Source organism: Crassostrea angulata, chromosome 3, assembly GCF_025612915.1.
Source record: "Crassostrea angulata isolate pt1a10 chromosome 3, ASM2561291v2, whole genome shotgun sequence".
In the NCBI taxonomy this organism is placed as follows: Eukaryota; Metazoa; Mollusca; class Bivalvia; order Ostreida; family Ostreidae; genus Magallana; species Magallana angulata.
The window spans coordinates 1691777-1713080 of NC_069113.1; the positions used below are offsets into that span (position 1 = coordinate 1691777).

General features: G+C 35.7%; 1 protein-coding gene across 4 annotated transcripts in view; it reads right to left on the minus strand.

Moving 5' to 3' along the window:
• LOC128175677 (ral GTPase-activating protein subunit beta-like) overlaps positions 1-21304 on the minus strand; it is a 41893-nt gene that overhangs the window by 20360 nt on the left and 229 nt on the right. For 2 of the 4 annotated variants that reach the window (XM_052841488.1, XM_052841485.1), the window contains exons 2-15: positions 20850-21171; positions 20492-20699; positions 20051-20215; positions 15994-16014; positions 12248-12481; positions 11523-11783; positions 11252-11392; positions 10807-11016; positions 9694-9935; positions 9399-9541; positions 3789-3904; positions 3532-3660; positions 3282-3380; positions 2885-2986 (exon numbers count right to left, since the gene is read on the minus strand). In XM_052841488.1, coding sequence (XP_052697448.1) covers positions 2885-2986; positions 3282-3380; positions 3532-3660; positions 3789-3904; positions 9399-9541; positions 9694-9935; positions 10807-11016; positions 11252-11392; positions 11523-11783; positions 12248-12481; positions 15994-16014; positions 20051-20215; positions 20492-20699; positions 20850-21053 — 2275 coding nt within the window. In that variant the 5' untranslated portion in view covers positions 21054-21171. The remainder of the gene's footprint in view (positions 1-2884; positions 2987-3281; positions 3381-3531; positions 3661-3788; positions 3905-9398; positions 9542-9693; positions 9936-10806; positions 11017-11251; positions 11393-11522; positions 11784-12247; positions 12482-15993; positions 16015-20050; positions 20216-20491; positions 20700-20849; positions 21172-21304) is intronic. The other 2 variants (XM_052841486.1, XM_052841487.1) reach the window with 2 other exon arrangements.

Genomic DNA, 21304 nt, shown 5'->3' on the forward strand with positions numbered 1-21304 from the left:
TATCATATTTTTCCTTAGCATATGATTATCGATTGCTGTCACATGACCAAGCTAAAAATTCTGTTTTAAACCTTATAATACTAAAAATAGAAATTTTTTAAACCTCACTGCACTAAAAATAGATTTTCTTGACAAAATACTGGTTTTGGCATGAGCGACATTGTGACGTCACAATAGCGAAATCAATGCCTTTACATTATGAAGCAAATATTTAACTGTTATACTCTTGAAGAGAATTGGTTTTCAACTGATTATCATTAAACAACTAGAAAACTGACCAGTCAGGAAGGGCCCCGCTATGACAATTAATATAGAGAAGTGAAAAAAACTTTGAATTCCATCCTCTTTATATTAACAATGATGAAAAATAAATGCCCGGCAGAAGATGTAAAGAACTGGAATATATAGGATCTCGTGATTTGTAGTTGGATATGATTTTCATCCAACAATTAAAGTGTTTTTTTCTTGAGCCTTAGTGAGGGGATAAAACACACAAGTTGGATAAAAATCATATTATACTACAAATCATGAGATTCTATTTATCCCATATTTTATACACCGCAATCAATGTTTACACTGTTTATAAAACTCTACATTATTTTTACTTCATTATGCCTAGGCAAATCCCATTGTAAAGTCACAACTGTGGGATATCAAAAAAATATCCAATGAGTCATATCCACGGGATAAAGTGGGTTAACATGGGATGAAATAAAATTTGTTAAAAAAACAAAGAATTGATACCAATGCAATGATACCTAGGCTTTGCCTCTATTCAATAAAACTATCATAAATCATTGTGTACGGTATTTTAACCAAAAAAAATATGAATATTATATTTCAAATCCATATTTCAAAGAATGTACACAATACTACACATCATTCAAAATTGACCTTAACTTCAAAACAAAGTTCATTTGCAGACACAGGCAGTGCAGTAATTAATCTCAATGTGACAGATAAAGATAAAGCTTAGGATTTTCTTCCTGTGGAAGGTTAATTAATCCCAAAGGACAAATATTGCACAGCCTTCCATGTATACAATGGTAACATTCTCAGCAGTTATCTCTCTTTGCCCATTCATTCTCAGCAGTTATCTCTCTTTGCCCATTCTTCTTATGCATAGTTAGGAATCTACCCCACCACCCCAGCTCCAAACCAGAAGACATAGAGAACCAAACTTAGCATCAAAATATGTATTTCTGCCTACTGAACTACCATACCAAATTTGAACTTGATTGGGCAACCATAAAAAAAGTTATTAGAAAAAAACAGGAAATTTGTGGACGGAAGAGTGACAGACGGACGGACGGACAGAGTGATTACTATAGGGCACCCGCAAATCCTTGCGGGGCCCTAATTATAGCCTTTTGATATCAGTGAATACATGGTTTTCTAGACCTGATAAAAGTATATCAACCAAGACTTTGCGCTTTGTCAATATACCGTATTTTTCGGGGCATATGTCGATGTGGGGCATAGGCCGAATTGCTAATTTTTAGACAAAATTCAAGAAAAATCCTTAGACTAGCCGAATTGGGGGATAAGCCGATTACTATAGTGAAAGTATGACCGCTTATTAAGGAAGTCATCGTATTAAGTATATACTATCAGAATATCGATGTAGAAAGTTAAAAGAGTAATTAAAGTTATTAAATTTGCTTAACATATATATTTTAAGCAATTTTTAAAAATCAACCTGTGTTTTGTGGCTGTTTGGTCTCTTCCGTTTTTGTCGGTGTATCGTTATATGTATCGTAATTTTACATATTGTAAATTTAATTGCAACACCAACCTCCGTGGTTTTGTCTGGTAGAACTAAGTATAATATTATTTTACCAAACCCTTTATATTTTATTTATTCCTTATTGCTTAATCTCATTTAATCAAGTTATACTTTGAAAGCTACTTGTAAATACGGGGTATGGCGTCCATTAGCTCAACACGTGGTTTCATATTCAAATAGAGTTATCCCCCGTAATCGCTATGAATGAGAAAACGAAATACCAAACATAAAATATTTAATTTGTGTTCTTTCCATTAATTAATTAAATAGTGACTGCCGTTATGCAGAGAAGTTGTAATGTTAAAAACACAGTTAATGCAATGAAGTGTAACGGTGTACACTAGGCTACGTGCCCCCAGGCTGTTTTAGTCACGGGTTTCACACCTTTGTATATACACACGACACCAGAATACCGTTATTTCATCCAACAGAACACAAAGCATTTGATTTATTCTCCACCCAAGACCAGTGATTCCCACAAACGCAGACATGAAGAATTCACAAAAATTCCGTCATGTTACATTCTACCCGGTTTTTCTTTTTTACTACGCAATAATAGTTTCCAGGGTTCATACACGAACGTGGGAAAAAATTCTTTTGATTGGGATTGTAAAGAAATACCTCGTACAGTACTGTACATTTTATTACTCATGATGTCATTACAAAAATTATCAACGGGACAACTATCGAACAATAGTTCAAACGGATGAAAAAAAACCCAACCCTCATAATAAACTGCTACAACCACAGGGGCTCGTCATATATCGTTTATATATACCACCTCTAGTGTATTTTATAGTATAGAGGTGGTATATATAAAAGGTTGAAAAAACTTCGTGAGGAGCCCCTGTGCTACAACAGTGCAACGGATAAAAACAGTGGATTTTATATTTTACTGTTAAATTTTTTTAACTTTGAGTCTAAGAATAGCCAATCCCAGGGGGATAGGCCGGAGCTCGCTCATCGGAGAAAAAAAATACCGGCCTATGCCCCGAAAAATACGGTACTCTCATTCGGTCTATAAAACCATTCACTGTCCTCGTCGAATGGCTAAAATTGTATAATAATGAATATATAGACGACTAGCCCCATGTGTACCAGTGTCACTGGCTTGGTGTCCCAGTCTGTGGTATGATCCCTCCTTGAAGCTTGACTCTGAGGACGAAGTCTTCAGGCTGCTCTGACTGTTGTCTGAGAAAACTGTCAAAAAAGGTAATCACTGATCAACATTAACCAAGAACTGTAAGTCATTGTACACTTATTATTCCCTCAGTGTCATTTATTTTTTCATATTTGATATAAAGTAAGTTATAGATGTTTTATTGACATTTTATTGTTATTTTTTGTAATAACATATTGATTACTTACAAATACTTTAAAGTTCAAATTCCTTTTATAACTGTTAATAACTATCAATAATTTATGAAGAACTTGTTCATTATCTACTGATAACTTTCTGAAGACATTTGGAGACAGAAAACACTGCGGGGATTACCTTGGTTCTCCGACTCCTGGCTGATGTCATGGGGCTGGAACGTGGTTTGTTCTGCGGCTTCACACACCGCCATATCCTCCACCAGTAGCATCAAACCGCCTGTAAACAGACACAACAAACACACTGAGGACCTAGCACGACTGTTACAAATAGTTTGTCAATTGGGCAATAAATAAATTGTAATAGTGGATCATTTCAATCTGTGATAAAACATTAGATAAATATTTAATGAGCGAGAAGATGCCGATACCCAATAACATCTGTGTGTTGGTGGAATCTGAGCTGATGCGAAGGGCTCCAATAATTAGGTCAATGATCTTCTTCTTCAGAGAAATGAATGTGATGAGCTGTACCTCTGTGTCTGTGCTGGATACAATGTCTGTAGGGAATAACAATAAAGAAAATAAAATAATGTCTGCAGATATATTACAGTAAAACTACAATAAATATATAGTGAGATGCTGTGTTAACAAGTGATTGGTATTGAGATACTGTGAGATATCTCACCCCTGATAGTGAGATCCTTGAAGTGCAGCGGCAGACAGAGTGTGGTCAGTAGAAGGTTGATACAGGCCTTCTGTAGGTCCACGTTCCTAAACTCGATGGTACTGTTGGTCTCACTCCTGTCAATCAAATCACTACATATCAGTTCTTATAATGACATATGTCTAATACTTTGAAATCATTTAAATTTTGTTAGAGAGATGGCGAAAATCAATGAGTGCTCGTTTTTTAAAGGTTCACAGAAACATAATTTTGTGGATAATTTATGGATAACAAAATGTCGGTAATTAAAGACAAATTTCATAATTCTTTGAGGATTATGAATATTCATGGGCAAGGGGGTACCCACAATATCAATAAAAGTTGAGCCTCCACTATAAAGTAACTGGGGAGATAATCAAGAAGGTTTTACATCTATATCTGAGATCAGTTTGTACATAGTACATGGAGTTATTATCTACTTACTTGTACTTATTGGGTAGATCATTCAGCACCAGTTGAAGTCAGTTTGTACATAGTACATGGAGTTATTATCTACTTACTTGTACTTATTAGGTAGATCATTCAGCACCAGTTGAAGTCAGTTTGTACATAGTACATGGAGTTATTATCTACTTACTTGTACTTATTAGGTAGATCATTCAGCACCAGTTGAAGTCAGTTTGTACATAGTACATGGAGTTATTATTTACTTACTTGTACTTATTAGGTAGATCATTCAGCACCAGTTGAAGTCAGTTTGTACATAGTACATGGAGTTATTATTTACTTACTTGTACTTATTGGGTAGATCATTCAGCACCAGTTGAAGTCAGTTTGTACATAGTACATGGAGTTATTATCTACTTACTTGTACTTATTGGGTAGATCATTCAGCACCAGTTGAAGTCAGTTTGTACATAGTACATGGAGTTATTATTTACTTACTTGTACTTATTAGGTAGATCATTCAGCACCAGTTGAAGTCAGTTTGTACATAGTACATGGAGTTATTATTTACTTACTTGTACTTATTAGGTAGATCATTCAGCACCAGTTGAAGTCAGTTTGTACATAGTACATGGAGTTATTATTTACTTACTTGTACTTATTAGGTAGATCATTCAGCACCAGTTGAAGTCAGTTTGTACATAGTACATGGAGTTATTATTTACTTACTTGTACTTATTAGGTAGATCATTCAGCACCAGTTGAAGTCAGTTTGTACATAGTACATGGAGTTATTATTTACTTACTTGTACTTATTGGGTAGATCATTCAGCACCAGTTGAAGTCAGTTTGTACATAGTACATGGAGTTATTATTTACTTACTTGTACTTATTGGGTAGATCATTCAGCACCAGTTGAAGTCAGTTTGTACATAGTACATGGAGTTATTATTTACTTACTTGTACTTATTGGGTAGATCATTCAGCACCAGTTGAAGTCAGTTTGTACATAGTACATGGAGTTATTATTTACTTACTTGTACTTATTGGGTAGATCATTCAGCACCAGTTGAAGTCAGTTTGTACATAGTACATGGAGTTATTATTTACTTACTTGTACTTATTGGGTAGATCATTCAGCACCAGTTGAAGTCAGTTTGTACATAGTACATGGAGTTATTATTTACTTACTTGTACTTATTAGGTAGATCATTCAGCACCAGTTGAAGTCAGTTTGTACATAGTACATGGAGTTATTATTTACTTACTTGTACTTATTGGGTAGATCATTCAGCACCAGTTGAAGTCAGTTTGTACATAGTACATGGAGTTATTATTTACTTACTTGTACTTATTGGGTAGATCATTCAGCACCAGTTGAAGTCAGTTTGTACATAGTACATGGAGTTATTATCTACTTACTTGTACTTATTGGGTAGATCATTCAGCACCAGTTGAAGTCAGTTTGTACATAGTACATGGAGTTATTATTTACTTACTTGTACTTATTGGGTAGATCATTCAGCACCAGTTGAAGTCAGTTTGTACATAGTACATGGAGTTATTATTTACTTACTTGTACTTATTGGGTAGATCATTCAGCACCAGTTGAAGTCAGTTTGTACATAGTACATGGAGTTATTATCTACTTACTTGTACTTATTAGGTAGATCATTCAGCACCAGTTGAAGTCAGTTTGTACATAGTACATGGAGTTATTATTTACTTACTTGTACTTATTAGGTAGATCATTCAGCACCAGTTGAAGTCAGTTTGTACATAGTACATGGAGTTATTATTTACTTACTTGTACTTATTAGGTAGATCATTCAGCACCAGTTGAAGTCAGTTTGTACATAGTACATGGAGTTATTATTTACTTACTTGTACTTATTGGGTAGATCATTCAGCACCAGTTGAAGTCAGTTTGTACATAGTACATGGAGTTATTATTTACTTACTTGTACTTATTAGGTAGATCATTCAGCACCAGTTGAAGTCAGTTTGTACATAGTACATGGAGTTATTATTTACTTACTTGTACTTATTGGGTAGATCATTCAGCACCAGTTGAAGTCAGTTTGTACATAGTACATGGAGTTATTATTTACTTACTTGTACTTATTAGGTAGATCATTCAGCACCAGTTGAAGTCAGTTTGTACCGTATATACTCGCTTATAAGTCGGTATTTTGGGAGTAGAAAATTAAGTGCAAAGTAGGGGTCCGACTTATAGGCGTGACATACTTTCAGGTTCTTTTTTCAGAGCAGAAATTTCTTGGATTTTAGACTCCATAACAAGTCACGTGTTATATATGGACTTTTCTTACAGTTTTATATAAATATATTTACACACACACAAACACATTTTGAAATAACATGATAAGTAAACAAATACATTTTATTTTGTTTATTGATTATTTTTTTTCGTATTTACCGGGGAATTGGACAACGGTATCTGCACTTAAGTGGATTATGATGCATCTGTAAGTTAAAAATCACGTTTGGACTCATAACAGTCAGGTATTTTACTTTCAGGGTATAAATCTCTTAGTTTGTGAAATTTGGACGCCATTAAAGATCACGTGTTTAATATATGGACTACGATCCCGACTTCATAGTTCGATTTAATCAGATGAGTTAATATTAAGTATATGCAAATAAAAATGCAATACAGTATTTTATTTTTGAATGTTATTGTATGTCGTTTTTACAAGGTATCTAACAATAGTCAATTGTCTCCAGCTCAATGGTAAACGGTATACGTGTCTGCAAAAACAACACACGCATCGGCAGATATATTTAAATATGCCCCAGGCACTAGTTCATTCATTGGAAAGGGGTTAATTCAAAGGCATTGCGATCTTGTTAGCGACAACAGTATTTTAAGATATAATGAGGGGCTATATGATTATGTAATATAACGGTACACTGCATCAACTACCGACACATAATTATTATTTATAGAGCTTGGACATTGAGTACCTCCTAATTAGTTTTGTAATTAGCGTTGACAACGAGTACCTCCCAATTATTTTTATAGCAAGCGTGGACAATGAGCATCTCATAATTATTAATTTTAACATAAATTCACGAAAAAAATTAGTTCGTTATCAAACAGTCATCATGCCCAAGAGACAAAGAAACGCTTACGATTCCAACTTTAAGCTTAAAGTTGTGTCGTATGCAGAACAACATAGCAACGCTGCTGCAGAACGAGAGTATGGGGTCAACGAGAAGCTGGTCAGAGATTGGCGAAAGAAGAAGACGGAACTCCTCTCCTTAGATCGTCCCCTGAAGAAGATGAGACGGAACCCATCCCCTCTAGAGGCGCTTGAGAAAGACCTGTTGAACTGGGTGACAGAATTGCGTCAGCAGGGATACATTGTGACACGCGGTGCCATCAGAGTGCAAGCCCTGCAAAGAGTGAAAGAAGACAAGACCATCGCCCACAAGGACTTCAAGACATCGGCTGGATGGTGTACCCGCTTTATGAATCGACATGGCCTCGCCATTCGTCAGAGGACCCACATCGCCCAGAAACTTCCAACCGATGTCGAGAAGAAAGTGGAGAATTTCCATCGTTTCGTGTTGAAGCACCGCAGACTCCATAACTTCCCCCTTGCAGCCATCGGAAACATGGACGAGACGCCGATTTCATTTGACTTACCATCAAACCGGACTGTTCATTTTAAAGGTGAAAAAACAGTGTCAGTGAAAACAACAGGAGCAGAGAAATCATATATGACTGTGGTGTTAAGTTGTATGGCCGACGGAACGAAATTAAAGCCGATGGTGGTGTTTAAACGGAAGACTATGCCAAAGGAGAAACTTCCAGCCGGAGTGTTAGTGTATGTGAATGAAAAAGGGTGGATGAACGAAGATCTGTGTAACGTGTGGCTGGAGAAAGTGTGGTCGACCCGTCCCGGCGCCCTGATTAACAGAAAGAGTCTGCTTGTGTGGGACATGTTCCGCGGACACCTAGGGGATAAAGTGAAAAAAACTCTGAAATCCATGAAGGTGACTCAAGCTGTGATTCCCGGGGGTTGCACTTCAGTTTTACAGCCACTGGATGTGTCCCTGAACAAGCCGTTCAAGACAAAGATGCGCGAGCTGTGGACTAACTGGATGATAAACGGAGAGAAGGAATTTACAGCAGGAGGAAATCTGAAGAGGCCGAGTTACAGTGTGATCGTCGGTTGGATAAAAGAAGCCTGGGACTCAGTGTCTACGGATATTGTATGCCATTCTTTTAAGAAGTGTGGAATAAGCAACAACATGGACGGATCTGAGGACGATGCCCTTTACAGTGATTTAGTGTCAGGACCTGATTCTGCCGATAGTGAATCCGAAACCATGGTGCCCGAGGAACCGGCGAATATGGATAGTGATGACGATTTCTACGATGACATTCCCTTATCTGAGTTGCAGATGAAGCTTCTCTTCGAAGACAACGGCGATGAAGAATTCCTAGGATTCACCCCAGAGGATATCCGCGAGTGAGCTAGTGAACAATTAAAATGTGAATGTGACTGTGAACTCTTTAATACAAATGTAGAATTATTTGTTCGTATTGATTACGCTATGCATATGAAATAATATTTGTTGTTATTTATGTTTCTTGAATAAACATGAGTTGATATATTGGATTGTCTTCGTTCTTCATTTACCGGTAGTAGAATATTTATATTGATCGAGATCGGTGTACTTAATTTTTTTCACGTCAGGAAGGATAACTCAAGATAAGAATTTAATGTGAAAGTAGAACAAGTTAACAAGTTTATTAAGAGTATTATATGAAATATCCGTACTGAAAGAGAAAAATAAGAGAAAATTAGATATTAATGGTAACATATCATAATTTTATTGACATTAATCTTTGTCCTAAAAAATATTATGAAAGAAAAACGTAATTATTGTAAAATGTGGTATCTGTATTGAAAGAATCTGTAAACTATTTATCTTAGGGAATTATGAAAAAAAAATTAAGAATTTGATGAAAAAATATCGCAAATTTAGGAAAATTCTCTAGACCGATTATCCTGAAAAAGTTACCCGACTTATAAGCGGGTCAATGGCAAATCCTCCAAAATAATACTGAAAAAAGACACCCGACTTATAGGCGAGCCGTACTTATAGGCGAGTATATACGGTACATAGTACATGGAGTTATTATTTACTTACTTGTACTTATTGGGTAGATCATTCAGCACCAGTTGAATGGCATCCAAAATATGAGGCAGCAGCATCAGAACACCGTCCAAATCGACTCGTAATATATCACAGGAGTTAAACAGCACACTGGCTAACACTTGTCCGCTCAAATACTGGAAGAGATGAATTAGAAATACACGTATAATGGATAAACTCACTGATAAAACTATAAATGGAAAGTTCAAATCCAAAATCATATCAATACACTAAATTTGAGGTACATATACACATGTGAAACTAATATGACTAAAACGGGAAAACTGACCTCCTCTGAAGTTTGCAGGCCGTAGTACATGGCCAAATAAAATCTGGAGTAATACACAGGTAGGATGGTCTCCCCTGTTTTGTGAGCACAGAAAATTCTACACAGTGTTCCGAGGGCCTCAGCACGTCCCATCTCGTACGTGTTGTCACAGACCAGTGCACTATCCGAGTGGTAATCCATTGTCACGGAGTTCCGTCGCGAGTCAGTTAATGAACTGGATCTTCGATCCGAGTGAATGGAACCTAAAAGGGTGTATTTAAAGTTGAGATAAATCAAGGTTCAAGATATGTCATTAAAAGATTACATACATATTTCAGTCTTATAGGTGTACTGTTTATATACTTTAGATTCCTAATAAAACGCAAGGAATTAATATCTACATTAAGTCGTGAGAAGCACATTTCACAAATTTTGAAATCTCCCTTTTAAATGTATTTTTCAGACAGATGTAAACTAAATATTAAACAATGATAAAAATTCATCATTCACCATTTTATATTCTCTCGCTTTGATGCAAAATGATTGAATCACGAAAATGAGAACTTAGGTAAAAAAAGGAATCTGCAGTATATATTTCCACAATTTATAATTTCAATTAAATCTACCGGTACTCTAACAGTGAACAAATTACACAAAATTGCATGAAGCTGGCAGGCAATTTAAAAAAAAATGCTTTCATAAACAGGTACACTGTACTTCTATCCTTAAGAAAGTTCAGTTTTCAAATCAGGCCTCAGGATAATGGAGCAATTTTAGACAAATTTAAGTCAAAATTTCAGTCAGTCATAAATTGATTGTTTATCAATTCATAATATGACGATTGGTTTGAATATATTTTATAGTTAAGATGGCATATACAAGAGGATTGGGCACAAGTTCTGTAAACTTAAAATGCCCTCTCCTGTGTCGATTGAAATTTGTAAATAACAACTTAATACCAAGTTACTTTTAATAGCATTTCAATTTTGTCCATATTATCAATCAAAAGACATTAACAACAGAGTACATTTTGACTAAAGTGTCAGATTACTTCAAGATCTTGGAGCCAGAACTGCATATGAAAACAAACTCTTGTTTTTCATGCAATCCATGTAATGAATATACATGTAGTACCTTGATCAGGAACGATTCTGTGACAGTTGTGAAACTTGACCCTCGCCAGGGCAGCATCAAAGAGCCACGCCCCAAAAAGATGGAGAATGCTGTCACACTTTGGCCGAGTGGGAGCCAGAGACTGGCGGGGCTCGTAGAATATCAGACTGGACATCATGGGTGTATTGGATTTTGGCACTGCGACGGACGTGTTGGCTGGCTTGGAGCTTCCTGCAAAATTAAATCAGTTCATCCTTTGGTAGCCTTTATGAAGGAGTGTATTGAATGAAAAACAAAAACCTTCACTGAAAGACATTTTACATAAACAAATGGTTAAGAGGTGTAAATATACATGTCACTGTTACCCAAGTTACTGTTCATGTAGTATACCAGTATTCATAATTGTTAATTAATTTTACTTTCTTAAATGTAAAACTTAAAAAAAAACTTTTCGTTCTGTGCCTACCTTTGTTGGAGGAGCTGAAGACAGACATAGGGCGGGAGGATTTCCTCTGCCCCGGGGGAGTGGGGGGCATGGTTAGCTTACTGTTACTGCTGCTACTGGAGATCAGCTGCTCATCGTACTTATTCTGGGTCTGGGGAATACCTGAAAGCACCAAATAATCAAAATCTTTAACCATCTTCTCTCTGACTTCATATAATATTCTTAAATTTCAAATAAAAAATTGTATAATGATGGTTTATATTTATTTGAATAAGTTATCAAATTGACTGACCCAGAAATGCATTAACCATCACAGACACGCCCTTCATGGCCTTGTAGAAGATGACCGGGAGTTTCTGCAGACACTCATGCTGGGTCGGATCTATCAGAGTGTCGCTATTCATGGCCGCTTGCATAAATTTGTGGGTTTTTCCGATGATTTCTGGACGACACAGATCCACAGGATTCTGTATGATGTGAAGGAATCGGAACCAGCACTGGGCGATACAGTCATATGTCATGGCGGTCGGTATCAACTGAGCTTCATCATCAGCTGTGAAAGTAAAGTCAGAATCATGTATAACAAGACCTTCAACATTATAGATATATGTATTAACCATGACTGAGAAAAATCAACTGAATCAGTTCTTTTAATCTATGTATTTTGCATTCATATTTACCTGCAGAGGTTTGCAAAATAATTTAGTCCTATCAAGTACTATCTTATGCTTCAAATATGTATTGAACATTAAAAAAAAGTTGTTTAAATCTTTCCAGAAAGATTGATTGACAACAAATTATAAGGTTTCACTCATCTTTGGATAGAAGCTTATTCAAAATTCTTTCAACATCATATGGAACTTAGAAATTTACATTAAAAAGAATTTGTATGCTCAAGGAAACATAAACCTAGTGTCAGCGGCCCTATTTAAATACTTAGAGTCAGCGGCAATGTTTACATACCTAGAGTCAGCTGCCCTGTTTACATACCTAGAGTCAGCAGCACTGTTTACATACCTAGTGTCAGTTTGGGGTAGTCCGGTCCCTGGGTAAAGCTGAGGACGTGGGCTGTGAGGGCGTGGTTGACCTTATGCCACTGCACCACCAGCGACTCGTGGTGGCGCCAGCTGATACACATGCCGCGGAAGGTCTTCCAGAGAGAGGGGGAGGGGAAACACTTGTGGCAGGCCAGCAGCCAGATCTCAAACAGCACACTGAGCACTCGCTCACACAGCTGGTCCCCTATGTCATCTGTCAAAGACACAGCCCACTCAGCAGGTGCTTGTTATCATCATACTCAATACTATCACCGCTAGTCAAGGGGGACTGTACCTGTTCTCTTTTCAGTAAAGAGGGCAGGAGGGATTTGTCACCCTTGGCTAGCTAAAGTGACAAAATACCAAAAGTTAAAGTACCGGTACTAACAGGGTGATAATAAAGAAAAAAAATGTGTATCTTGAAAATACATTGGCACTGAGACATCAAAAGTGTTAAAACCAAAATTTCAAAGCACACACTAAAATTTCCTGCCATATTCCTCATACCCATTAGTTTCCCTCAAAAAATAGTGTTGCTTTGCTTAAACAATAGTTTTTATTTTAATAAAGACTATTTCTATCTGCAAAATCCATCAACTTGCAGATATAAGGATAATAGTTTTATGAAAGCCTGAAACCCTCTTGAAAGCTTAATGGCTGAAATAAACACCCCCTCCCCCCCCCCCCCCCCCTTCACCTTCAATCCTAATATGTCCAAATGTTGTTTGATGTATGATCACACAATTTACTATTAATTTTTTTTTTTTTTATTAGGGGGGTTCTTGGTTTGATTTTGTCATTTAAATGGTGATCATACCCATATAAACAGAGGATGAGTACAATACATTTACAACACATACATCATGATGGCTACTGCAGTTATAGAAGTGTGAATACAATGAAAATATCCTGCACTAAATAAAATGTAAAAAAACAAAAAACCTACAGGATTGTTTAGAGATGGTTGTACTATCTATGGAATGGTGATGTAAGGTATTCAAAGTATAATGAAGGGATATTGAACAATTTTGAATCAGTTTAAACAAGTTAAATATGTATTGCTAAATAACAATGAAAGTGAAATGAACCAAATTCACATGACTGACAACATATAAGGAGCTGGTTATTTCGCACTTTAATTTTTTTAAAGAGTTATCTCCCCTTGATGAAAAAAAGAAAATTTTAATTTTAATTGTCAAAATATCTGCAGTAAATGATTAATTTTATTTCATATTTAAATAAAGAGAGTGTTTATGCATGTATTAACTAAAACTTTAAGAGTTTTAGAAATTTGAAGTTACCTAAGTTTTACAATATCTTAATAAAACATACATTGCCCATAGACTTTAATGCAAAATTCAAGGTGTAATTAGTTGGACCATAATCAAAATTTTGAAAACTCCTTTGGTGATGTATTTTTATTTGATAACACCTTCAAAATGATATCATGATTAAAAATATCGGACCATTCATTTATAAGGTACAAAATGTGGTCGTTATACATCGAATACCTTAAAAGAGCTTTTTCCAAATAACACTGAAATAAACAAGTGTTTGTTAAAAATGTGGACACATTTCACAGTAAATACTGATAACTACTTTAGTTAACTTTTATTTTCCCATAAAAATAAACTTTTGCATATGTTCCTAAAACAAAACTTTTAGTTTATTTTTATTCCTGAGAACTCAATTTCGGCATGTTGCGAATGCCACAAAATTACGAGGGTCAATCAAAAAATACGAAGACAATGTAGCTGTCTGTCATATATTTTTCACGAAAGTCATACTTAACAGATTAATCTGTGCACCATCACGTAAGTTATTGATATGCGAAGTTTTAGTCCATTTGATGAAATGGTATTTTTGTTACCCCTTTTTAAAAACAACATGTTTTGTCACCACGGCGCACGGTAACGTTCAAAACATGACGTCAAGATTACACATGCTTAGTTTATAGATATACCCCATCTTTATATCACGCTTAGTCTCTTGTGCCTTTCTCCTTACAATTTAAAATTGCACTGAACCACTTAACATCTTATTTGTACACATTTGTTCGAGAATCATAAGTTAGTTCTTCAAAGTTTTCATTTTCTAACCGTGTATCTCTTAGTTTACAGTAAGGATAACCCTGAATGTCGGTTGACGTTACTTATTTTTTTACCAAATATTTACAGATATTCTACTCTCTTTCAGACTGTTTTATATTCAAAATACAATTACCACCACCCCCACAAAATTTATTACAATTAGACACAAACTTGCATATAATTGTTGACTTATTATTTGAACCATTGAGCATTTTCACAGCTTGTATCTGCTTTTTCCCGGGTTAAATCCATTTTGTGTGTATTTCTCGTTGCGCCGTGACGTCCGGCGACGTCGATGTTTTTAGTTAATTCTAAAGAGGACTATCTGTATATAGTTACTAATATCTGTTCGACAAAACAATATATCCCGTCATTATTTGGAACATAGAATACCATGACAAAACTTGATTTGAGATTTCAATATTATTTGGTTTTAAGCCTAATTTATAGAGATGTTACTTTCAACATTATATGATGTATGGTTGACATAACACAAATACTGACCGTGCGCCGTGACCTAATTTTTGTAGAATTAGATTCTAAATAATTCTTAGAAAAAAAGGAATTTATTAACTTTTTTTCTTGCAAATTGTTTGAAACTATTGCTAAATCATGTCTACCAAATTTAGTAATGATATGACGTTAAGTAACATAGCTATGACAAAAGTCTTCGTATTTTTTGATTGACCCTCGTACAAGTATCGAACCACATATAAATATATCTCTCACATAAAACAATGATTTAGAGTATTGTGTTCAATTTGACCTTGGCCTCAAAGAATGACATTGAACTTTATCTGTAGTATACCTTTTTGACATGACCTTATTACAAGAATTATCAAGTACAGATTATGTCTTTACTGTGAATAGATCAAATGAGGTAGGTTTACCTTTCAGAAAAACTGAGAACCCAAATCTACATCCAATATCATCATTTTTTAATCACAGAATGCTCAGCTCACTTTTTATATAAAAGCCAAAGCACTGGAAGCCATTCTGAATATACAAACAATGCTAGTAAACTACAGAAATCAAAAAGCCCTCAATATAAATACCCGGTAAGCTTAAAATTAAATTTATGCAGATTAATATGAAGAAGTGTTAACAGGACAAATTCTCTGCTGTTAAGGTGTCATATAGGAGTTGTTAATTGTAATGATATTTTGTTAATAAGCTTGGCATTAGAAAGGTTCATCAAGGAGTTACAGAATTGTGGTCACTAGTAATGCTGAGGCCTATAACCGTGAAACATGTTGTTTTATTTGTTCAATAATAAAATGTAAGAATTGGTTTACCGGGTAATGTTATTCAAAGAAAATAACAGATAATCACAACATTTTACAGTATTTAACACTCAGCAAATCAGAAGATTATAAATAGGGGCTTAGTGTGAACTCAAAATATAGTTTTAATTCAACATGCTAGTCAAATCTTTTTTATGAATCACCAGAATGCTTTGTTTAAAAAAAGAATGGTATTAAAGTAAAAAAAAAAAAGGGTACTGTTTGACTTTTTGGCTATTTGTTATGATTTGAACTCTGTGATTTGATTGGCTAGCCACTCTATCGGTCCAGCAGTGAGAATTTGTGCTCTGTGACAAAAGTACACACCAGAAAAAGTGGATCAGAACACTTACATGAACTCATTCCAGCATCGTCTGCATTAACAAAAAGACAGGCATGCACATCATTCATCTAACGTAATCAATGCAATATCAAGCTAAAAGTTTAACTGACTCAGACTCAGGCATGGCAGTGGCAAATATCATAAAAAAGAAGCTCCCTAAACGTAAAGAATATTAGTGTATTAAAAATGGACACAAATTGCTATAAGATTCTGAGTAACTGCTATTCAAAGCAGTTTGTGCATAAAACAATCTTCACATTTTAATATCTTTATCAGAATCAAATAGAAGAGTGTGTTTGCATACATTATGAGCTATATAGACACTAAGAGGGGAAATATGGAAACATATAGGGTCAATAAATAGTTAATATTTGGCATTTCTACTATTTCTTTTTTTTTCACGGACTTCATATATTTCAATAGTAGTCCTGGAAGTGTCCAAGGAGTTTATTCTGTTGATGATTTTTTCAAATGGAAGTCTTAAAATATCTTTCTGATAGTTGGAAATTCTTATCATGCTCATTGTAATAATTTGTTCTATCAGAGGCACAATAATATTTCCTATAATTCACAATGTGAAGAAAACAAGTGAATTGTGTACATGCACAATAAGTAGTGTGACTACAGAATATAACTGTCTAAAATAATATACACCAATATATCAACTCCAAAAGATTCTGCTAAACTGATACTCTGTGTCACCAATGATTCAACAATCCACCAAAACAAAAAGTAACAAAAAGCAATTAGCTCGAACAATACACCACAGTACAGACTTATTCTAAGCATGGACACCACTATACACCACAGTACAGACTTATTCTAAGCATGGACACCACTATAAACCACAGTACTGACTTATTCTAAGCATGGACACCACTATAAACCACAGTACTGACTTATTCTAAGCATGGACACCACTATACACCACAGTACTGACTTATTCTAAGCATGGACACCACCATATACCACAGTACAGACATATTCTGAGCATGGAGGACACCACTATACACCACAGTACTGACTTATTCTAAGCATGAACACCACTATACACCACAGTACTGACTTATTGAGCATGGACACCACTATATACCATAGTACAGACTTATTCTAAGCATGGACACCACTATACACCACAGTACTGACTTATTGAGCATGGACACCACTATATACCACAGTACAGACTTATTCTAAGCATGGACACCACTATTCACCACAGTACAGACTTATTGAGCATGGACACCACTATTCACCACAGTACAGACTTATTCTGAGTATGGACACCACTATTCACCACAGTACAGACTTATTCTAAGCATGGACACCCCTATACACCACAGTACAGACTTATTCTAAGCATGGACACCACTATTCACCACAGTACAGACTTATTGAGCATGAACACCACTATCTACCACAGTACAGACATATTCTGAGCATGGACACCCCTTATACACCACAGTACAGACATATTCTGAGCTAGACACTCCTATACACCATAGTACAGTCATTTTCTGAGTATGGACACCACTTATACACCACAGTACAGGCTTATTCTGAGCATGGATACCACTATACACCTCAGTACAGACATATTCTGAGTATGGACACCACTATAAACCACAGTACTGACTTATTCTAAGCATGGACACCACTTATACACCACAGTACAGGCTTATTCTAAGCATGGACACCACTATACACCACAGTACTGACTTATTCTAAGCATGGACACCACTATACACCACAGTACAGACTTATTCTGAGCATAGACACCACTATAAACCACAGTACTGACTTATTCTAAGCATGGACACCACTATAAACCACAGTACTGACTTATTCTAAGCATGGACACCACTATACACCACAGTACAGACTTATTCTGAGCATGGACACCCCTATACACCACAGTACAGACTTATTCTAAACATGGACACCACTATACACCACAGTACAGACATATTCTGAGCATGGACACCACTATACACCACAGTACTGACTTATTCTGAGCATGGACATCACTATACACCACAGTACTGCCTTATTCTGAGTATGGACACCCCTATACACCACAGTACAGGCATATTCTGAGCATTGAGGCCATTATACACCACAGTACAGACATATTCTGAGCTAGACACTCCTATACACCATAGTACAGACATTTTCTGAGTATGGACACCACTTATACACCACAGTACAGGCTTATTCTGAGCATGGATACCACTATACACCTCAGTACAGACATATTCTGAGTATGGACACCACTATACACCACAGTACATGCATATTCTGAGCATGGACACCACTATACACCACAGTACAGACTTATTCTGAGCATGTGTGCCACTATACACCACAGTATAGACATATTCTGACCATGGACACCACTATTCACCACAGTAATGACTTATTCTGACCATGGACACCACTATACACCACAGTACAGGCATATTCTGAGCATGGACACCACTATACACCACAGTACTGACTTATTCTGTCCATGGACACCCCTATACACCACAGTACTGACTTATTCTGAGCATGGACACCACTATACACCACAGTACTGACTTATTCTGAGCATGGACACCACTTATAACCCACAGCACAGACATATTCTGAGCATGGACACCACTATACACCACAGTACAGACATATTCTGAGCTACACACTCCTATAGAATGCTGGAGAAAACGTACCCAAGAGAAAACGTACCCAGGAGAAAACGTACCCAATTCCTAGGGTACGTTTTCTCCAAGAGAGAACGTACCCAGGTACGTTTTCTCTTGGAGAAAACGTACCCTATAAAAATCATAAATAACAGTTTTAATAGATATTCTGGGATGCAATAAAATGAATTATGCAATAAACATTTGTATAATTTTATTATTGTAACAAGTTGCTTTTGTTTTTATATAATTACGTACATTAATTAATTAGACAATAATTGTGTTATATACAAATGCACAGACTTCGCCTGAGCAGTTTAATTAGTCGGCAATTAATCCATTGATATAAATGAAATCGATTAAAAAAATATAGATCGACACAATAGTTTTGATTGCAATATAATTTGGAGAACTTAATAATGAGTATCTCGAGAAGTCGAGAGCGCGTTTTTTTTTCTCTCGATAGATATGAATCAATTATTTGAATAGTTTTTTTTTTCATTGTTAACAACTTTGAAAGTCTCATAAGTCTAATTACATTGAAATCACTAATATTTAAAGCAGGATGCTTATAACAAACATGATAAATTTATCAACTATTAAAAAATTATTTATGAAATAAAGTTGAAAATTTTGAGCTCAAATCATGTCCAAGTCCTTTAGATATTTAATCGATACATATAAGAAAACCCTTACGGGATCTATATTATTTTAAAGATATTATTTGTAAAAATTGTATATTCCCCTATATTTATTCATTAAAATATACATTAAAGTAGTATTTAAAACTAATTGACATGTCCAAATCCTTAAAATACTCAACCGGTACATATATAAGAATTATTATTATGTAATTCAGATATCTATCAAATTCAAATATTCCTCTATATTAATGCAGTAAATTAGTTATTAAAACTATTTAGCTTTATGTTTATTATATTTATAAGAGAAAACGTACCTGGGTACGTTCTCTCTTGGAGAAAACGTACCCTAGGAATTGGGTACGTTTTCTCCTGGGTACGTTTTCTCTTGGGTACGTTTTCTCCTGATACCCTCCTATACACCATAGTACAGACATTTTCTGAGCATGGACACCACTTATACACCACAGTAATTACTTATTTTGAGTAATGACAACATAATAAGTAACATTAAAAAGTAATTCTGAGTATGAACATCATTATGATACATACATGTATATACTGGGTACATCACAATCTACAGTACAATTTAATTCTCAGTATAGGCATCACTTTACGCCATAATCTAAAGTATACATACATATATTGAGCGAGTATGAATATTACATTGATCTAGAACTACCTATTGATATACATTCAGTTCTTTTGAAAAGTTAGTTCCCTTCGAAGTTACTAAAAACAATTATCCTACCTTTTTCTAGAGGTGGTGATAACAAACTGTCATTGGCCGCCAATAAAAACTTCAGCAGAGTTTCCCATGATTCTCTGGACAATATGGTAGATTCTTTGGCAATAGCCTGAATTTGGCGTAAAACTCGATGACAGAAAACAGCTTGTTTCCTGACACTGTCAACATCTAAAAGAGAGGGGAGTTCAAACATAATAACCCCAGGTAAAGATGATCAAAATGTCTCAACAAATCTGTCTCCATCATCAGGATTTGGTTAGCTTGCAACCAAATCTGTTTATATTTGTGCAATACAAAAATTAAAAAATTTATTGAAAACGTGTTGAATTAAAATCCCCAATATAATGAACATATAAATGGACTTTAGACATACAGAAATCGTTTGCTTAGAAAAAGCTAATTAGTTAGCTGAAAGGATTGGTTTGCACTGTGACATTTAAATACCTGATCCTGGCCGAGGTACAAACAAATTAAGCAGGTGGTGAATCATGTCCTGGATGTATGGGTCAGGGTCGTCCCTGATGGGTGGGGGGATGGGGGGCTGGTTTGGGGAGGGAGGCATACAGGCGGTCAGCCAGTTACAGTACACATTGACACACTCCTTAATCGTGTCCAACTCAGTCAGTGGGAGACCCAGACCATAACAAAGCACCTGGAAAAAAATTGTAGTAGTAATGATGAAAAAAATTTACAAGTATTCCAGCCTGTTTAGAAAACTTATAGAGAGACTGTCATCAGATTCATTAGATGTCATGGATATAAACCTGAATTGATTCCCATTCAGAGAGCTGATCCAACTCACCTCCATGGCCCATTTGACCTCCTTGTCCGAGTCGAGCTGGCATGGCTCCTGACTGTTGGCGGTGATGCTGAGACTGACCGCAATGTGTCTTACCACGGAGGTAGCGACCGTCGTTCCAACAGGTGTCGGAAACTTGTGTAGGACACTCTGGTTTGCTTTGTCACATTGGATTTCATCCTGAAGTGACGCCCACTCAGAATACATGGTCAAAATGCCAACTCTACACCTCAACTACAGGTAATGTTGGTGGGCCATCCATAAGAGAGTGACGTTCATCTGTAAACATGCAGGTTCAACCAGAATATTAAAGTTGCCTGTCAGGCTGTCAAAAAATTATAGTTACACCAACATTGCAAAACTCGATCTACTATTATCATAGGGGTATTATAAAAACTTACAATAATACAACTGTAATGAAAATAACAGTTCAACTTTCAATGTTTTCCTCATTAATT